Source organism: Lissotriton helveticus, chromosome 1_1, assembly GCF_964261635.1.
Source record: "Lissotriton helveticus chromosome 1_1, aLisHel1.1, whole genome shotgun sequence".
NCBI classification, from domain to species: domain Eukaryota; kingdom Metazoa; phylum Chordata; class Amphibia; order Caudata; family Salamandridae; genus Lissotriton; species Lissotriton helveticus.
This window is the reverse complement of record NC_136057.1, coordinates 1,323,345,947-1,323,366,281: the sequence shown is the minus strand read 5'-3', so window position 1 is coordinate 1,323,366,281 and position 20,335 is coordinate 1,323,345,947. Positions and strand designations below refer to the sequence as shown.

At 45.8% G+C, this 20,335-nt stretch overlaps 1 protein-coding gene across 2 annotated transcripts in view; it reads left to right on the top strand.

Moving 5' to 3' along the window:
• RASAL3 (RAS protein activator like 3) overlaps positions 1-20,335 on the top strand; it is a 286,096-nt gene that overhangs the window by 218,723 nt on the left and 47,038 nt on the right. For both annotated transcript variants that reach the window (XM_078682087.1, XM_078682079.1), the window contains exons 10-11: positions 1,268-1,412; positions 11,081-11,317. In XM_078682087.1, coding sequence (XP_078538213.1) covers positions 1,268-1,412; positions 11,081-11,317 — 382 coding nt within the window. The remainder of the gene's footprint in view (positions 1-1,267; positions 1,413-11,080; positions 11,318-20,335) is intronic.

Genomic DNA, 20,335 nt, shown 5'->3' with positions numbered 1-20,335 from the left:
TCAAGTGGAGGTAGGGTGGTCAGCTAGGTGAAGGACTGTAAAAAAAAGAGAATTTTTCAAGAAATTGATTCACAGAGAGGTGAGATATGTTCTCCCATGCCTCTTGCCACAAACGTTCCCTAATAAGGTAAACCTAATTCCAAGTGTGGCAGTCGCCTATGGATATCCAGTAAAATTTCAACCCCAAAATATTTGAATCACAAATTTCCCTGATGCAATAATCCCGACATGCACCTAACTACATTTGCATACCAAAATATCGAAATAAAAATGATTGGGAAATTTCACCATCATGCACAAAGGGCCATATGTATCAAGGTACCAATTTGCGATTCTGTAATAGCGATTTTTAAGAAATCACTATTTCAGAATCGCAAATTGGTTTGTATCAAGAAAATTGCAAATTTTTTAACGATTTCTTGATATTCCTTAATAGCGAATTCGCAATTAAGGAATACTTCCCATTCATTTCTATGGGCCAGGAGGCCCATAGGAAGGAATGGAAATTTATTCTCAATTTGCGATTCGCAATTTGCTAATCGCAAATTGAGAATAATTTCAAGGCTTCATGGGTGTCCAAAGGACACCCTGTTGCACCCCTGAAATAAGCATGGGTGCACATGTGGTGCACATACATGCCCTAAGGGCATGTATGTGCTTCACATGGCACTTTGAAAAATGCCAAAATTGGCATTTTTCAAGAAATCCGCAATTTGCGATTCCTTAGGGACAATTAGCAATTTTTTTTAGCTTCATACATTGCATTTAAGGAATCGCAAAATTTGCGATTCCTTAAATGCAATTGCAAAATAAGGAATCGCAAATTTTGCGGTTCCTTATTTTGCACCGGATTTTCAGTCATACATCCCATTTAGCAAATTCGCATTCGCAAAGGCCGAAATTCTGCGAATTTCGGCCTTTGCGAATGCGAATTTCTATGATACATATGGCCCTTAGTCTCAAACATACTGGACCTGAAGTTAGAATAGTAAATTAGCCTGCTCCAAGAATATATGAAAGGTATCTTAAAAGGGGAATTCCATATTGCTATCATCTAATGTGAATGTCTTAAGTGCATGTTGCAACTACTTGAATCGATTTTTGGATGTAAACGATTGTGGCTGATGTTCCAAGGTTTTGGAAAGGATGAGAATGTGCAAGATTGAAATCCGAGCTAGTAATGGCATAGAAACCAAGGTACATTTATTGGCCACTGCTTCTATATGGATAGATTCTAACCAACCCTGTGTACAATATTTACCCTCAGGAGAGTTCATTCTCCAGCTCTATGACTCAGAGGACAGCTGCGAGGTGGATCCGAGCAAGTGCCCGAGCAATGACCTGTCCGACAACCAAAACAACCTGCGGCAGAGCTGCGAGGAGGTGTTCAGGAAGATCACCGACTCATGCTAGTAAGGAGGAGGCAAGCATAACTCTGCCTTAGAGAACCATTGTAGGTCACCTGCACGGGTTGGATGTTTTCTACTTCACCAACACAAGTGACAATGTGCTGAAGTATAAGGATGATTACAAAAAGGGGGTGGTGATGGACAGAGTATCTGAGTTAATCAGAACACTCCTACCCAGTCAACAGATCAGGGCTTGATCCATCACCGTTTTTTAGCTCACTGCACCATCCCAGTTCAGAACCTGGCTATATGCAAATTAGTCTGTCCCTGGCCCAGTGCATCATGGGAACAGGGCAGACCAAACTACCAAGCCAATTCTTCACTGGAAAGGAAACAAGCTTCCGGGGACCGGTTTCTGGCATTACAGCCGTCTTCGGCCCGGCTTGCTTGAATCCTGATGGTGCAATGAGCAAGGGACTCATGTCTGAGCATACCCTTCCACACTCATGGTGGCCAAAATAATTACAAAAAGGGGGTGGTGATGGACAGAGTATCTGAGTTAATCAGAACACTCCTACCCAGTCAACAGATCAGGGCTTGATCCATCACCATTTTTTAGCTCACTGCACCATCCCAGTTCAGAACCTGGCTATATGCAAATTAGTCTGTCCCTGGCCCAGTGCATCATGGGAACAGGGCAGACCAAACTACCGAGCCAATTCTTCACTGGAAAGGAAACAAGCTTCCGGGGACCGGTTTCTGGCATTACAGCCGTCTTCGGCCCGGCTTGCTTGAATCCTGATGGTGCAATGAGCAAGGGATTCATGTCTGGGCATACCCTTCCACACTCATGGTGGCCAAAATAATTACAAAAAGGCTTGGTAGTTTGGTCTGCCCTGTTCCCATGATGCACTGGGCCAGGGTCAGACTAATTTGCATGTAGCCAGGTTCTGAGCTGGGATGGTGCAGTGAGCTAAAAAAACGGTGATGGATCAAGCCCTGATCTTTTGACTGGGTAGGAGTGTTCTGCTTAATTCAGATACTCTGTCCATCACCACCCCCTTTATGAATCGTTTTGGCCACCACTAGTGTGGAAGGGTATGCTCAGATGTGAGTCCCTTGCTCACTGCACCATCAGGATTCAAGCAAGCCGGGCTGAAGACGGCTGTAATGCCAGTAACCGGTCCCCGGAAGCTTGTTTCCTTTCCAGTAAAGAATTGGCTTGGTAGTTTGGTCTGCCCTGTTCCCATGATGCACTGGGCCAGGGTCAGACTAATTTGCATGTAGCCAGGTTCTGAGCTGGGATGGTGCAGTGAGCTAAAAAAACGGTGATGGATCAAGCCCTGATCTTTTGACTGGGTAGGAGTGTTCTGCTTAATTCAGATACTCTGTCCATCACCACCCCCTTTATGAATCGTTTTGGCCACCACTAGTGTGGAAGGGTATGCTCAGATGTGAGTCCCTTGCTCACTGCACCATCAGGATTCAAGCAAGCCGGGCTGAAGACGGCTGTAATGCCAGAAACCGGTCCCCGGAAGCTTGTTTCCTTTCCAGTAAAGAATTGGCTTGGTAGTTTGGTCTGCCCTGTTCCCATGATGCACTGGGCCAGGGTCAGACTAATTTGCATGTAGCCAGGTTCTGAGCTGGGATGGTGCAGTGAGCTAAAAAAACGGTGATGGATCAAGCCCTGATCTTTTGACTGGGTAGGAGTGTTCTGCTTAATTCAGATACTCTGTCCATCACCACCCCCTTTATGAATCGTTTTGGCCACCACTAGTGTGGAAGGGTATGCTCAGATGTGAGTCCCTTGCTCACTGCACCATCAGGATTCAAGCAAGACGGGCTGAAGACGGCTGTAATGCCAGAAACCGGTCCCCGGAAGCTTGTTTCCTTTCCAGTAAAGAATTGGCTTGGTAGTTTGGTCTGCCCTGTTCCCATGATGCACTGGGCCAGGGTCAGACTAATTTGCATGTAGCCAGGTTCTGAGCTGGGATGGTGCAGTGAGCTAAAAAAACGGTGATGGATCAAGCCCTGATCTTTTGACTGGGTAGGAGTGTTCTGCTTAATTCAGATACTCTGTCCATCACCACCCCCTTTATGAATCGAAGTATAAGGATGAGGCAGCCTGGGCGCAGTTGAATGGGGAGGTATCCTTGAGACCTACTGCACCTACACAGATCCTGTCCAATCAATGAAATTAACAAGGAAGATTGTAGAGCAAAGTATCTTCCCATTCACTTGCTACAATTTTTCAGCAAATTGTGGTATACCGCTAACTTGCACTAGGATTCATCGAAAGTTTATAATGAGCATTAGAAACTGCCTACATATGCTAATTGTGAGTTCGAGGCATGTGGGCTGCTGAATTCATATCTATAGCATAGATCGCCGCCTAGTGTTGGGTCCGGATGATTGCACATTGTTGTCCTGGAAGAGTCTTCGAAGTATCACGAGATAGGTGGCTCCTCCCCTGGACTACAGTGCGCATGGGCATCGACTCCATCCCCAGATTGTTTTTTTCCACCATTGGGTTCGGATGTACTTTCGTTCTCTCCAGTTCGGAATCGACAATATTCTCGAGGCCAAAAGGCCTTTTTCTCTTATCGTCGGTATTGTTTGCGTTCGGTGCCCGGTTCTGTTCGGACTCGCCTCCCGAGTTTGACATCCAGGGAGTCTCGTGACTCTTTGGTGCTCGAGGCCCAGTCGGCGCAGCAAGACCCTCGACGACGCGACATGGAACGGAGCCCGTTCAAAAAGTGTCCCGTGTGTGGATCGAAGTACCCACACATCGACGTCCACCCGGTGTGCAACAAGTGCCTGTCGCCGGACCACGATGAAGCCAACTGTATGGCTTGTTCACGATTTCGTTCGAAGAAAACGATTCGGCTTCGGCGCGTGGCGCGCATGGAGGCCCGGCAGTCGGCTCCGGCACCGGTGGACATCTTCGACAGCGAGGAAGCAGATGAACACGACGTTCAGCTGCAGATTTCACCTCCAGCGGAAGAAGTCGACTATGACTATCAAGTGGATGTCAAAGGCCTACCCGTACAAGAAGTCGTCGACGAGGTAGGAGACGACGATGAGGCCTATGGGGCCATGGAAGATAGCTCAGAGGACGAGCTATGCCCCGTTTGAACACTTACGAAGGCTCAGGTCGAGGGATCGCCTATCGGCCTTACCCAAGACCTTCTACCAAAATCCACGGCCCCGCCTCCCGGCCCGGCTACGGACACTTCGACGGAGCCTCCATTACCGAAAACGAAACCGAAAGTGAAACCTTCGGTGTCCACAAAACCTAAAGTGGTTCAAGCGCCTTCGAAACCGAAACCTTCTGCTCCACCGTCGACACCCTCGTCTTCCGAGGTGTCGGGACAGCCCAGGACGAAGAAGCCTGTCGACCCGGCGAAGTTGGTGAAATCCGTCCAGCCAAAGCAGACCAAAGGCGTCGAGCAGAAGCCCAAGAAGGCCGTCCAGCCTCAGTCGACCAAGGGCGTTGAGCCGAAGTCCGGGTCGGGCGTCGAGCCGGAGCCAAGCAAGGGCGCGGAGCCGAGGGCCGCAAAGGGCGTCGAGCCGAAGACCAGCAAGGGCATCGAGCCAAAGGTTGGTGCCCCTAAAGCGGTTGCCCAGGACGCCAACACGGTCAAGCCTCGGACCGAACAGCCCAAGTCATCGATGCTCGAGTCTTCCCACGTTGCTGGACCGAGGTCGTCTGTCATATCGGCGAAGCCGTCTGCTTCCTGCACAAAGCAGGTCTCGGACTCCCTCAAGCGTATCAGGGACAAGGCTTCAGCAGAAGACCCCAAGACGCCTTCCGCACCGAAGCAGTCGGTCCCCACCTCCAAGTCATCGACGCCACTCCTCTTCACGTTGCCGCCGAAGGTGGCACCGAAGGCCTTCGCACCACGTGCGGCGCCCGAAGCGAAATCGCAGAGTGCTGTGGGCTCGACGCCTACTCTCCCGGCTGGAGGCTTGACGCATCGACCACCATTAATGGAGGAACAGTCGGAACGTTTAATCGATGCCGACACGGGGAAGCTTACGCTTTACAAGTGGAAAATCGCGGTGACGACGCCTTTGGAGTCGTATACCATTCCTTTGAAGCGCAAAAGGCCTGCTTCTGATTCACCGGTCTTAGTAGAACCACTAACTCCTCGGACTCAAAGAGTTGCCACGCCCTCGCCAACTTATTCCGATGCCGAGGATGCTGGGGATCAAGATGAGGAATACAGCTTCCCGGCCCACACACATCCTGATGCACAACAGGACGCATGGGTGGACACAGGTGACCAGGGGGATCAGCAACCCGCCCTTGACCCTCAGATATACAATATCAAAACATCTCCCACTGAGGATTCTGCGGCATTCAATGCCTTGATTGAAAGGGCGGCTAAGAACCACGACGTTGAACTGCATGCTGACCCTGTGGAGGTGGACTTCCTCTTTGACACTTTTTCAACAGCTGAGAAGACTGTGAAAACCCTCCCAATGCTGAAAGGGGTCCTCAAACATGCTGTGGACATTTTCAAAGAGCCCACAAGGGCAAGGGTGGTCAACCCTAGAATTGAGATAAAATACCGACCGGCACCTGGCAATCCCACCTACATCAAGGGCCAGTTGCCATTGGACTCCCTGGTCGTTTCTAATGCCCGCAAGAGGGCGAATTCGCAAACCACTGGTGAAGCTCCTCCCCCGGACAAAGAGTCCAAAGTGCTAGAAGCATCGGGAAAGAGAGTAGCAGCTCAGGCGGCCAATATCTGGCGTATCTCTAACACGCAGGCGCTCTTGGCACGGTACGACAGGGCACACTACGACACACTAGAGACCCTGTTGCAACATCTCCCAGACCAATATAAGGAGGCCGCGGAGATGCTTATCCAGGAAGGGAAGCTCATCTCCAACGCTTCAATTAAGTGTGCACTAGACGTTGCGGACACTGCAGCCAGGGCAATTAACACCAGTGTGATGTTAAGACGACAAGCATGGCTCAGAATCTCCGGATTTAAGCCTGAGATCCAAACTACCATCCGCAACCAGCCAGTTAACCCTGACAGATTATTTGGTCCTGAGGTGGATACCACCTTGGAAAAAATAAAAAAGGATACAGAGACTGCGAAGTCCATGGGAGCTCTCCAATCCCAACAGTTTTGGGGGAGCACTTTTCGTCGCTCAGGCAATAGGGGTGTTTCCAGAGGCCAAATGTCCCAGCAAACACAATTCAATAAAGGTGGGGCGCAATCCTCTTACCCCAAACAAAATAGAGGAGGTTATCGGGGCAACATTGCCAAGGGCAGAGGCAGGGGCAACAACAACTCCCGTTCCTCCGCCTCCAACAAACAGTGACGCCCTGTCACTGCCCCCCGACCATTCCACACCTGTCGGGGGGAGACTCCAGCAGTTCCTGCCAGTCTGGAAATCCATCACCACAGACAGGTGGGTCAGGAAACTTATCCAGTTCGGTTATTGTTTGGAGCTCACATCCACTCCACCCAACATACCACCAAAACACCGTCCTATGTCCACAGAGCATTTGCACTTATTGCAGCAGGAAGTTCTTGTCATGCTGCAAAAGGGCGCTATAGAGCTCGTGCCAGTGGAGGAGGAAGGCACAGGGGTGTACTCCCTGTACTTCTTAATCCCAAAGAAGGACGGGTCCCTCAGGCCTATTCTCGACCTCCGGCCCCTAAACCAATACATTCTCTCGGAACACTTCCACATGCTAACGCTGCAGCAGGTTCTTCCGTTACTCACTCAGGGGGACTTCCTCGCAACCTTGGACCTCAAGGATGCTTACTTCCACATTCCACTCCATCCATCACACAAAAAATACCTCAGATTCACCATTCAAAATCGGCATTATCAATTCAAGGTCCTTCCTTTCGGAGTGACCACGGCCCCCAGAGTGTTTACCAAATGTCTAGCGACAGTGGCGGCGCACCTCAGGAGACAACACATCCATGTCTACCCTTATCTGGACGACTGGCTGGTTCAGGCAAAGTCGGCCCAGCAGTGCGCCGCCGACATGTCCCACACCATTCACCTTCTTCACAGTCTGGGCTTCTCCCTGAACTATCCAAAGTCGCACCTTCAGCCGGCCCATGTGCGGCAATATCTAGGTGCAACAATCAATACTCTGGCAGCCACGGCTCAGCCAACTTCGGCGCGGATCACCAACATACAGTCGCTAATCCAACAGTTCAAACCGCTACACTCGCTTCCTGCGAGAGTGTTCATGCAGTTGATAGGCATGATGGCCTCCTGCATTTTCATAGTCCCGCACGCGAGGTTACATATGCGTCCGCTCCAGGAATGCTTAGCGCATCAGTGGAATCAGGCTCAGGGACAATTGAAAGACCTAGTGTTGGTCACCGGTCGGGCATACAGCTCTCTGCATTGGTGGAATCCACACAACCTTTGCAAGGGCCGACCGTTCCAAGAGCCTGTCCCACAGATCACCCTGACGGCGGACGCGTCTCTCCAGGGATGGGGAGCTCATGTACTCCACTACACAGTGCAGGGACTATGGACAATACAGCAAAAGAAGATGCACATCAACTACCTAGAACTGATGGCAATCTTCATGGCACTGAAAGCATTCAAAGTACATCTGTGCAACAAGGTCGTGTTGATCCGGACGGACAACATGACGGCCATGTACTACATCCAGAAGCAGGGAGGTACGCACTCTCCACAGTTGTCTCATCTGGCTCAGAGCATGTGGAAGTGGGCCATTCAGAGGAACATCTTCCTCATGGCGGAACACCTCCCAGGCACGGACAATCAAATGGCGGACCTGCTCAGCAGGTACAGCCACCAGATGCACGAGTGGGAGATACATCCATCAGTACTCCGCCCGTACTTCCAGCAGTGGGGTCATCCACAAATAGACCTGTTCGCCACAAGGGAAAACGCAAAATGCCAAAGCTTTGCCGCCAGGTTCCCTCACCCACAGTCACAAGGCAATGCGATATGGATGAACTGGTCAGGCAGATTTGCGTACGTTTTTCCCCCAGCACCTCTCATACCGCTGGTGGCAAGAAAGCTAAAGCAACACGCGATAACACTCATCCTGGTTGCTCCAACGTGGGCACGCCAGCCATGGTACACCACGTTTCTAGAACTCTCCGTGGTACCGCATCAAAGGCTACACCTCACGCCCAAGCTTTTGACGCAGAGCCATGGCGACATTCAGCATCCAGATCCGCAACAGCTCAACCTGGCGATCTGGCTCCTGAAGTCTTAGAGTTTGGCTACCTTGACTTGCCTCCTGAATGCATGGATATCATACGGGAGGCAAGAAAGCCCACCACCAGAGCCTGCTATGCAGCAAAATGGAAGCGGTTTGTCATTTACTGTGCTACACACAACATCAACCCGCTAGATGCATCCACTCCCAACATCATCTGCTATTTGTTACATCTTTACAAATGCAATCTAGCATACGCTTCCATCAGGATACACTTATCCGCCATAGCGGCTTATCTCCAAAACAGGCAGCATCTCTCCGTTTTCAGAGTGCCTGCCATTAAAGCCTTCCTAGAAGGCCTGAAGCGGGTCATCCCTCCCAGGACCCCGCAAGCTCCTGTATGGAACCTCAATGTGGTCCTCACCAGGTTGATGGGCCCACCTTTTGAACCTCTACATTCCTGTGAGATTCAGTTCTTGACATGGAAAGTAGCTTTTCTCATTGCCATTACGTCTCTACGACGTGTTAGTGAGCTACAGGCGCTCACTGTACAAGAGCCATTCATTCAAATTCACTCCAACAGGGTGGTGCTGCGCACTAACCCTAAATTTCTTCCTGAAGTGGTTTCCAAGTTCCATGTCAATCAGACCATTGAACTGCCCGCATTCTTTCAAAACCCAGAAACAGTTGCCAAAAGAATGCTCCACACTCTTGATGTCAAACGAGCCTTGATGTACTACATCGATAGGACCAAAGACTTTAGGAAAACACAACAACTCTTTGTTGCCTTCTCAGCCCCGCACAAAGGCAACCCCATTTCCAAAGCAGGTATAGCCAGGTGGATCGTTAAGTGCATTCAGATTTGCTATCACAAGGCTAAGCGCACTTTAACGGTCCCTCCAAGAGCCCACTCCACCCGAAAGTTGGGGGCCTCTATGGCTTTCCTTGGTAATATCCCTTTGGAAGATATTTGTAGAGCAGCCACATGGTCTACACCACACACATTTACTAAACATTACTGTGTAGATGTGCACTCCAAGCAGCAGGCAGCTGTAGGGCAGGCTGTTCTCAAAACGCATTTTCAGACTTCTGCAGCTGGCACAGGCGGCCGCCATTAATGGAGGGACTGCTATGTATTCTATGCTATAGATATGAATTCAGCAGCCCACATTCCTCGAACTGAATATGCTACTTACCAGTATGCATCTGTTCTTGGCATGTAGGGCTGCTGACATTCATATCGCCCGCCCTCCTCCCCGGCGCCTGTAGCGGCTGCAGACTTTTTAACACTTACTCTTAGCATGGCCATCGCTTACTCTATTACACTCCATCTTTGCCACAATGGCTAAAAACAATCTGGGGATGGAGTTGATGCCCATGCGCACTGTAGTCCAGGGGAGGAGCCACCTATCTCGTGATACTTCGAAGACTCTTCCAGGACAACAATGTGCAATCATCCGGACCCAACACTAGGCGGCGATCTATGCTATAGATATGAATGTCAGCAGCCCTACATGCCAAGAACAGATGCATACTGGTAAGTAGCATATTCATTTTAGCTCCTCCCACTCATATGTTTAGACACAGTCACAAACGCGTTGTGTTTCATCATCTTTTACTCGCATTAAATGCAGCTTTAACTCCACTCTTGTGCAATTATCAAGAAGTACAGTAATAGTTGGGTTGGTAGATGACATAGGAGTTACACTACAGGGGTCTGCTGGATTTTACCGCTCTATCTCAATGTGTATATATATATATATATATATTATATATATATATATATATATATATATATATATATATATATATATATATATATATATATAGAGAGAGAGAGAGAGAGAGAGAGAGAGAGAGAGAGAGAGAGAGAGAGATAGACAGATATAATATATAAATATACGTGTATATATATATATATATATATACATATATATGGAGAGAGAATATATGTGTAACTGTATAATGTGTTAATAAGACTTATCCATGTAATTCGTGTGCACATATATATGTGTATATATAAATATATATATGTGTGTGTGTGTGTGTGTGTGTATGCATACAGATGCGCACTCATATGACATTTATTACCATTATTTATAGCAGAGAGAGGTCACGACCCACAAGAGACGAAGCCTGGAGTGAGTAATGATGCCCCCTAATGGTAATAAATAACATATTACACTTTGCGCATCTGCATATAGGGTTTATGCTATGCCATTGTTTGGTTCATGTATTTTTGTTTTCACAAAAGGTTTTTAACCAAAATCTGGATGCAAGGAGTTGCATTTGTGCACGGTAAAGTCACACAGAAGAGATATTGTGACTATTACAAGAGTTGTTTCTCTGCGTAAAGCAATTGTTCCATGCAATCTGTAACTTTCCATTTATATGTTACATTCAAAGCACACCTTGGGATATAAACATGTTTACAGACCGGTGCACTCATCACATACACACCTCTTCTTCGTAATAGGAACACCCGAGAAAGTGCACAATGGAGGCTCTGATGATAAAGTGGCCTTTCCATTCCATGTCTCCATTATAGCTCCTTCCCAGCTGAGCTGAACGAAATCTTCGCCACGTGGCAAGAGGAATGCTTCTACCGCCAGAAGGTGGAGATTGGACAGAGGCTGATCTGCGCCTCGCTGTTCCTGCGCTTCCTGTGTCCAGCTGTCATGTCGCCCAGCCTTTTCCACCTTACGCAGGAGTACCCTAGCAGCAGCACTTCGCGCACACTGACTTTGGTGGCCAAAGTCATCCAAAACCTGGCTAACTTCACTAGGTACGTTTAGACGGATAGGACGCGGAACCAGAAGCAGTACTGGAAATCAAGCCCTGAAATGGCAAGGACTTTATGGGCAAATTTTACTTAGGCATTAAACTCAGGTGAAAAGCAGGTATTTTATCTTATGTGTACATAATGGTTTTGCAACCAGCAGGAGGTATGTAGAGGTAATTCGAAATACGAGCTACCAAACCACTATAGTCATATTATCGACTTACACTCAAGGCTATTGCTATTACCCGGGTCAGGGCTCCCTGGGATATCTTACCAAACAACCTCAATCTTTTTAAACAGTATAGCAAGCTAGGAAATGTTAGGGAGCTCAGGGCGAGGTTTATCCATCAGAAGAAGGAGAATGTGCTACTGCTGTGTCCTTAATTAGTACATAGCCACACAACACTATGGTGTAATTTTCTGTAGACTTCATCTCCAAAGTAATGAAAAGACAGTTTGGAATCAGGTCAGCGGGTCTGCACAATCCTTGACCACTCTTGAAGGGTTCGGCTCCTTGGTGGAGCATGTGGTTGTGGATAAACTCATTTGTATTTGGAGCGCTGGTTGTGGAAGAAATGCTGTGTCGTTCAGGGGCACATTGGTTTGCACTGTAGGGGAGGGGGTATCTAAAGAGGTTTGCTCTTGTGTATTTGTGAGGATTTGGTTCTTAATGAGAGGTTGTATGTCACAACACCATTAGCAAAAATATTGTCTGGTATACATATTTTATCCTAAATATTGTTTACGAAAATATCGTCCTACTGTGCTATGATGTTGTATTTTTAACTCTATTGAGGCAGTTTTTTTGTAAATTATATTTAGGTCACAATAATTAAGTAAAGCAATATCTTGGTAACGACATTTTGGTACCATACCTTCACGAGCATGAAAATACAGGGCAAAATGGCAGGGGAAACCCTTTCCACTTGATGTGTATTCCCGTTTAAGCAAACTTATACAATCGGCATAAAGAGGTCACAGTTACCAATGCCCTTTCGAGAAGTAGTTATCTTGCCTTCAAACAAAGTCTTTCCCTTCTACATCAGTTGTCTCAGAGGAGGCTCTACAGGGCTTACACAGTGGTGGATTAGAACATTTTGGCAGGCAGTCTACTGTGTATTCACTAATAATCACACCTCTGCCCACGGCTCCTTTGGACTGTGTTTCTCTTTGGGTGGTTCCACCCCTTTTGTGCCATCCGCAACGGGGCTGTGTTATGTTATGTTAAGTATGTTTATATAGCGCATGGCTACCCCAGCAACAGGGCGTCCCAGCGCTTGCAGACAGGCCAGACGACAGAGCACAGCGGAGGAAATAAACTAACAGTTTGGCCGGCAACTGGAGTGCTGGGAATCCTAAATGGAGGAGAATAGCCAGGTTTTAATTTGTTTCCGGAAGAGCTGATGGTCCTGTGTGGTGCGTACCTCTGGGGGGATGGTGTTCCAGAGCATCGAGGCCATGGACTTGAATGATCGTCCCCCTGCTCTACTCCTGCGAACCCTAATGGTGCGGGCCAGATGGAGTTCTGCGGAGCGAAGGGCACGAGTGGGGATGTAGAAGGTACAGAGTCCCTGCAGTATCTGTGTGAAATGGGGTATCTGGGGTGTCGGTCAATTCATCCATATGTTGGCAATGATCAGCTGTGGGCACAGCCATCGTCAAGAGCAAAATTCTGCCCTCAAGGAGGGGTTCCTTACCAGAGCACAGTACAACTGTCCCTACTGCTATCCCATGAAGTCTTAAACAGGATTAAACTCCACGTGTAAATGAGTTTCTTTCGGGCGAGTGTTTTTTTTTTTAGCTCACCAGACATTCACCTCTTCAGTATCGATTCTGTTCACTAAGTAGTAGAATGCATAACCTAAACCATTGACTACACCATTGCAGGTAAGGTGATTACCTAATGATATTCGTATTCTCGATTTAAGTTCTCTTCCAGGGATTTCCCATCAATATTCGTAAGTGCTGAATTGTCCCGTTACACAGGGGATACTGGAGCATTCTAATTAAGATCTATAACTATATAGAGATACGCAAAGCTTTTTAGTAGAAAAGTGTGCTTATATGGGAAAAAAGCTGTCTTTACTGCAGGCTATAATGGGAAAATTCAAAAATTTCATTTGAAGAAATAAGCCAATTCAACCAAATAGTCACTACATTAATGAAATGTGACCAGAACCACCTTTTATAAATCTTTTTTAAAAGGGAAAAGGAAGGCAATAAACGACTATATTAGGCTGCCATATACATGAAAGCAAAAATAGGACAGTGTCTTACCAGGCCTCATCTTTACTCTAGTTTCCTCCTGTACCCCACAGGTGACAGTTACGTCACTTATTTTTTTCTAGCTTCGGGTAACTGGAACCTTGAGCACTGAGCTCAAAATGTTTGCTTTATATCTCATTACAAATCTTTCCAAACTTTTCCTCAATTGCTTCACCTGATAGCTTGTGCAAGAAACTTTATTAGACAGAAAATGTGTATTTTTCTTGTCAGGATGTCTTCACTTGTTGTACAGTGTCCTGACTGTGGCAAGAACAAAACCCAGTCAGACCCCCATGATCTATGTATAGTGTGGTTTCAGGAAAATATTTACCCCTGAAGCCTGCAGCTACTGCCAAAATATGTCTAGGAGGACCCTAAAGGTGTGGCAGATGATTAGGCTACACAGACTCCAGCAGAGGCTCCAGGAGGCTGCATCAGGAAGATCTGAGAGGCAAGGAGAAGTTCGTCCTCTCTAAGGACACACCACCAGGGATAGATCCATATAGATATACTATCGGAGGAAGGGGCGCTGTTCCTGAATGACCTCGAGATCTAGGACATCAAGATGTGTACAGTACCCTCTTGTTCACAGTCGATAGGTATGCCACCAGGTAAATCAACATCAAAGTGTAATCCAACTTCCAACCACCACAGATGTTTCCCGTCAAGACCATCGTGGGTGTCAATGCCAGATTTGACATTGACACCCAGGTACCACATAGCCACTTTCGACATAGACATCACACCTACAATTAGGAGTAATGAAGAACTTAATTTTCCTCGAGGGAGGTAATTCTGAAAGTTGTTTTATCATCAGCTGTCATTTTGGAGACCAGTCTCTCCACGCTTTTCTCCAGTGCTCCTAACTTCTCCAGTGCCTTTGACTTCACCATATCTGCCAAGGTCACCAGTGGCCCTCAGCCGTTGCCGCCTTCTGCTCATACTAAAATCTCAAAGCAGAGAAGTCCGCACAAGTAGACAATATCACACTCTAGGACTTGTTCTAGAGGAAGGCCCGATTTCATTCTAGGTGCTCAAGATATTCCAGCAGAGGGTCTGATTCTCGTAGCCCATGCACAGACACAGACTGTGTCCCTCTTGGTCTCCTGATTCTTCTGACAATTTCTCCACCAAGGATTATTGACCAAACCGTCCTGTGTAAATCTCCCCTGTGGAAAACATAATGAACTCAAACAAGGTTTTGGTCAGAGTAGGGACCTAGTTGAATATTCTAATGCATGTTTCTAAAACATTTGCGCCAGTGATTTTTGAGACCTTGCTGTTATTCCTGACTCCAATATCAGTAATTCTGCTCTATCTCAACTTCATGAAAAGTAAAAAACCACTGAATCTAGACTCTCTGCTCCTCAAAGAGAGATCTTCATCCGGATTCTGTCATTATTTCAGTAAGCCGGAAAATCTCAGGTTTATGGCTCATTCCTCCATTGTCCTTCAAGACAAGGAAAGTAAACAAATGTACTCAGTCAGCAAGAAGATGTGCAGCAATGCGGCTGCAGTAATGAAGACTACAACTGCTGTAGCCTTACTGGGCTGATATGACAGATCCCTTTGGGATGCTTTTGCCAAGGTTCACAGAGAAGCTGCCAAGGAAAGACAAGCCATATTTCCGAGCAGTCCAACAGGAAGGAATGCACAGCAACAGATTTTTCTGACTTTGCAGACGATGGATATTGTCATGGGTTAAGGTTGCGGCTTGCTTCATGGCTAAGACTCACTGGTTTCAAGTCAGAAGCACAACAGCTAATTTCAAACCTTCCATTTTCAGGAAACTCCCTGTTTGGTTCTCGTACACCAATGATGAACCGAATTGAATGAAGTTAGAGATGTAGACCATAAAGGGTGTGGGCCTGCAGAAGAGGAAAGAGTATTGAAGGTGCTACAGGCCATTTGATATGTGTTACTTTCCTCTGAGAGATCAAACCAGTCTATGGTTGCACCAACAAAAGCAGCTCTAGCAGAGGCAGTCCTAACATGAGAGAAAAACCATGAAACGGAGAAGCGAGCAACTTTCGGAGATGTCAAGTAAGCCACCACTTAAGCAGTGACTTCTCCCTTCCCCCAATCAGTCTTGTAGGGATAGTATTGTAAGCCTTCTAGAAGAATCGCAGAAAATAAAAAGCAAATGGGTCTTGAATATTGTTCAAAAATTATATTCACTAAGATTCAAATCTCCTTCTGTTGTGCCACCAATTAAGTCTTCTTAGCATCACCAAGAGTTACTTTGAAATGAGGTGAACACCTTACTAGAGAAACTTGCGGTGAAGGAGCTCCCTCATCACAACAGCATTAACCCCTCCCATGCTCGTGACGGAACCGTTCCGTCACGAGCCTCGGGTGGGCTGTGCTGGAACTGTTCCGTCACGGCCCGCTCACTGCGCATGCGCGGCGCGAATTCCGCGCCTGCGCTGACGTTCTAAAGAGCGGGTGGGGCCGTGACGAAACTGTTCCGTCACAAGCACAGCTCACCCGAGGGCCGTGACGAGCGGTTCCGTCACGAGTATGGGAGCGCCGGACGGCCCCGCCTCCCCCTTAGCGCTGCGGCGGAATAGCCAACGCAGCGAAGGGGTTAACAAGAATTGATTCCTGCTACTTTCTGGCTCAAAAGAAAGGTCCAAATAAAAAATTTAGACTCATAATCGACCTGGACTACAAACAAATAATGAGGGCTACTAGCCTTACATCAAATTTACTACCAGTTACATCAGGGAGACTAGATGTGTGCCCTAGATCTACAGGATGCCTATGTTCACATCCTCATAATATGGGAACATCTAAAGTGCCTGAGTGTTGTGGTAGGTAAGGATCATATCCCATTTAAGGTCCTCCATTTTGGGCTGAAATTGGCACCACAAACTTTCTCTAAATGTATTGCGGTTGTTGCAGCACATCTCTAGAGGCCAAAGATCATCATCTGCTTCTATCTAGATGACTAGTTAATAAGAGCTCCAACTACAGAAAGTGCTCCGAGTCCTTTCACTGAGGCTTCAGACATCCTGGGTCAAAAGGTATATATAAAGAAATCCACTACAACTGTGGTTCAAAGAGTATGCTATTTGGCCGTGATCTTAGACACGCGGGGTCGCAAGAGAGAATCCTTCGAAGGGGAAACTTTCATCTATCTGTCTGGAGTCTCTGGGAGTGATGGATTTCTCCTGAAGAGATTTCATTTTCTTCAAGATGTATCAACCGAGACAATAGTCGTAGACACTTATCCCCAAGGATGGGGCACACACATGGATCATCTCTAAGCCCAAGTTACAGGGTCAAAAAAGGAAAAATCCTATCATATCAACCTGCTGGAATTAAGAGCTGCCAATCTAGAATTAAAGTTGTTTTTCAGTCTATTAAGACAAAGTCTCTGCTTTTTCAAACAGACAACAAAAATGTATTATTTACAAAAGCACATGGGGGGGGCGTGGGGGTACATTTCAGGCCTCTGTCCCTGGAGCACTAATGAATTGAAGATGGCTTATAGCATGAGACTTACACATCACAGCGGTTCCTCGGCCAGGGATCCAGAATGCAGAAGTGGACTCACTGAGTTGAGCATTTCAAGACAACCATGAGTAAGTTCTCAATGACAAAGTAGTGCAAAGCATCTTTGGCAACTGGAGCAAACCACAAATAGACATGTTTGCAAACACAGAACAAAGAACATGTCCAGACATGTGTAAATTTACTCTTACCCTCAAGTAAATTTACTACATTTGGCAGTTTATCATTTTCAAGTGTAAATTTACTCCAAAGTGTAGATGTACATGTCTCCACCACCTGAAAACCAGGTTTTAGCCGGGCTACTGCTTGTCACTTTTCTCACATAGGTGATAATCTTCGCCACCTTGGTGAAGATCTCCACCACTGTGGTTTTGACTGTGGTGTTGACCTCTGCCACCTTGGTGGAGATCTTCACCACTGCAGAGGAGATCTTTGCCACTAAAACGGAGATCTCCCCAAGGGAAAGAATGGAAAAAATTATTAACGTTTATTCATTTTCTAAAAAAAATATTTTATTTATTTTATTGTAAATACATTAACATAATTATTTTTTATTCTGTAAGTGATAAAATAAAATCATAGAGTACATGTTTATTAATTAATTTACAAATATACATGTATTTAATAAATATTAATTCATTTTTAAACAGAATACAACACAATCTACATCACAGCTTATTAAATGTAATTAAAATGTGTGTCTAGTTAATAAACATGACATTTCAATCTTTAATAAAAGTTGAAAAATGTAATTAATTTTAATAAGTTAACTATTAATGTGAATGCAAATAAATATATTTAATTAATAATTTTGCATAATTTGTAAGCCCAGAAATAAATTTACACATGATTTCAAAGTCAAAATATTTTAATTATTTTAACATTATTTCCTAAAGAGTACTAGATTACGTCCCTGCCTCCATTATTTCCTATGAGAATGTGTTGCAGTATCTGCGAGTGGCCTTGTGAGTTGCTGGATGTACTCTAAAGGCTAGCTAGAGTACATTTACTACTTTTTTGTCATTTTTAGGCAGTGCGTAATTTGAGCCAGTGGTTGTAGGTGGAGCACACCTGCACTCTGTTTTTTGGGACCGAGACTCAATTTCTATCAAAAGACTTTGACACAGACCAAAAGGGACAATGTAAAAGGAAAGGGGAAGAGAAAGAATGAAAAACAGTGACAAGGGCAGATAGAAGACAGGAATATAAACGAACCTGCAAGAGTTAGATAAAGGGAGAATATGACAGTACATGAAAGAGGCATGGAAAGGAATTGCGACTAGACATCTTTGGTATTTGGCAAACCTGACATACAGCCACAGAACTGGTGAGCTTATGAGAAAAACTTTAGGTCTCTGCACTTATTTCTTGTTTTTTTTAAATAAGCACTACCTTTAGGGCAGTGGTAACTTTAGATGGGCAGGTTGTGAATAGCAATGCTCTTACTCTTTTGTGGATAGGTGTTTGATTTAACATGCCCCTCCCTAAACTCCTCATTACCCTTCCTTATCCCACTACTTATGTGTCCCCAAACACTTCCCACTTGGTAGTAGATTTTCCCCATGTCCACACCAGTCCATCTAATCCTGTTCACATTTACTATTAAGTAGTAAACTTACATGTGCAAAGATCTCCCTATTAAAAATATATGAGAGGTGGAGGTAGAGATTTCCACACATAGGTTTGTGAAATGCATTTTGCAATAAATAATAATAAATCGTACTATTGTAGATTACTTGACATGCTACAAAATGCAGTATGTAAATCAGGTCCATAGTTTCCAGGGACTATCAACCAGGGTCAAAGGGGAATTTCCTTTGGCCATACTGGTCAGAGAGAGGTTTCTGTATGCTTTTCCTTCCATTCTATTGATCCTGAAAATGGAGATCAAGCAATAACATTAAAAAATCCAAAATGATCATGATAGCAACGGAGTGGGTGCATCATTGGTGGTTCACAGACCTCCTTCATCGATCCGACCAACCACACAGAAAGCTGCTGTGCAGACCAGATCTCCTATACAAGGTAGATGGCCAGATCCTGCATCCCAACCTTCCATCATTGAACTTAGCAGCCTGGCTCCTGAATTCGTACAGTAAGATATTTAAAGTTGCCACAGGATTCTATGGACATTTTACGAAAAGCAAAGCATCCTTTCACCAGAACATCATAAGCTTTCAAGTGGTAGAGGTTCTGAATATGGTGTATCCAGAACAACTACGGTCCCTCCAGATGTTGGGAAAAAGTGGTGATTCCTTACTGACTTCATTTAGCAAGGTCTGAGGTCCAGTTTCATCACTTAAGCTACAACTTGCGGAAGTCACTGCCTATAGCACATATCCTTCACAAACCTCCTACTTTAGAATTGCTGTGGTTAAAGACTTTTTAGAGGGTACTAGGAAAGTGTTTCCTCGAACTAGAGCCTCATCTCCATCTTGGAGCTGGTGCTCTTGTTCGAGTCTGCACACAGGCCCTCCTTACATCATTTGTCTTGGAAGGATGTCTTTTTGGTAGCTGTTACCTCGGCTCACAGAGTTGGCGGGATTCAGGCTTTGTGTTCTCAGGAACCTTACACTGTATTCCATAAGAAGATGGTGGTGATGAGACCTCATCCAATTTTTATCCCTAAGGTGCTCCCAGATTTTCATGCCAATCAGTCCATTTCCCTAGCCGCCTTCTTTCTGAACACTTCTATTCCAGCGGAAAAAGCCCTTTACATGTTAGACATGAGAGAGTTTTGAAATTCTACATAGGGGTAGATCATGAGTTTCACAGTACTGGCAGAATGGTAAATCCGCATTTGAAAAAAATAATGGTACTGTGCAGTAACATCACTAGTACTGTGGAATTATGAGTTACAACACATGGAATGGGGAATTACATTGAGAGACCAGATTTACCAATTGTAAAACCAGACAGAATTTCTAATATTTGGGGATTTAACGCATACATTTACAGCCTGCTCAGAGCAGGTAGTAAATATATACTGCAGTCTCTATGTGGGGTGGGATGTATGTCATTACGACTCTGTGTTTACACCGCGTTATCATTACAACGCAGTTATCACAACGCAAGTCGTTAAAACGACTTGCGTTGGAGGGCGCTGGATTGTGGACTATTTTAATTTTCTATTACAACTCCAGCCCACGTAACAGTAGGGAAGGTGTTGGAATAGAAAATTAAACTATTCCTTGAGCAAGAGCGCCATCCAGCGCAAGTCGTAGTAATGACTTGCGTTGT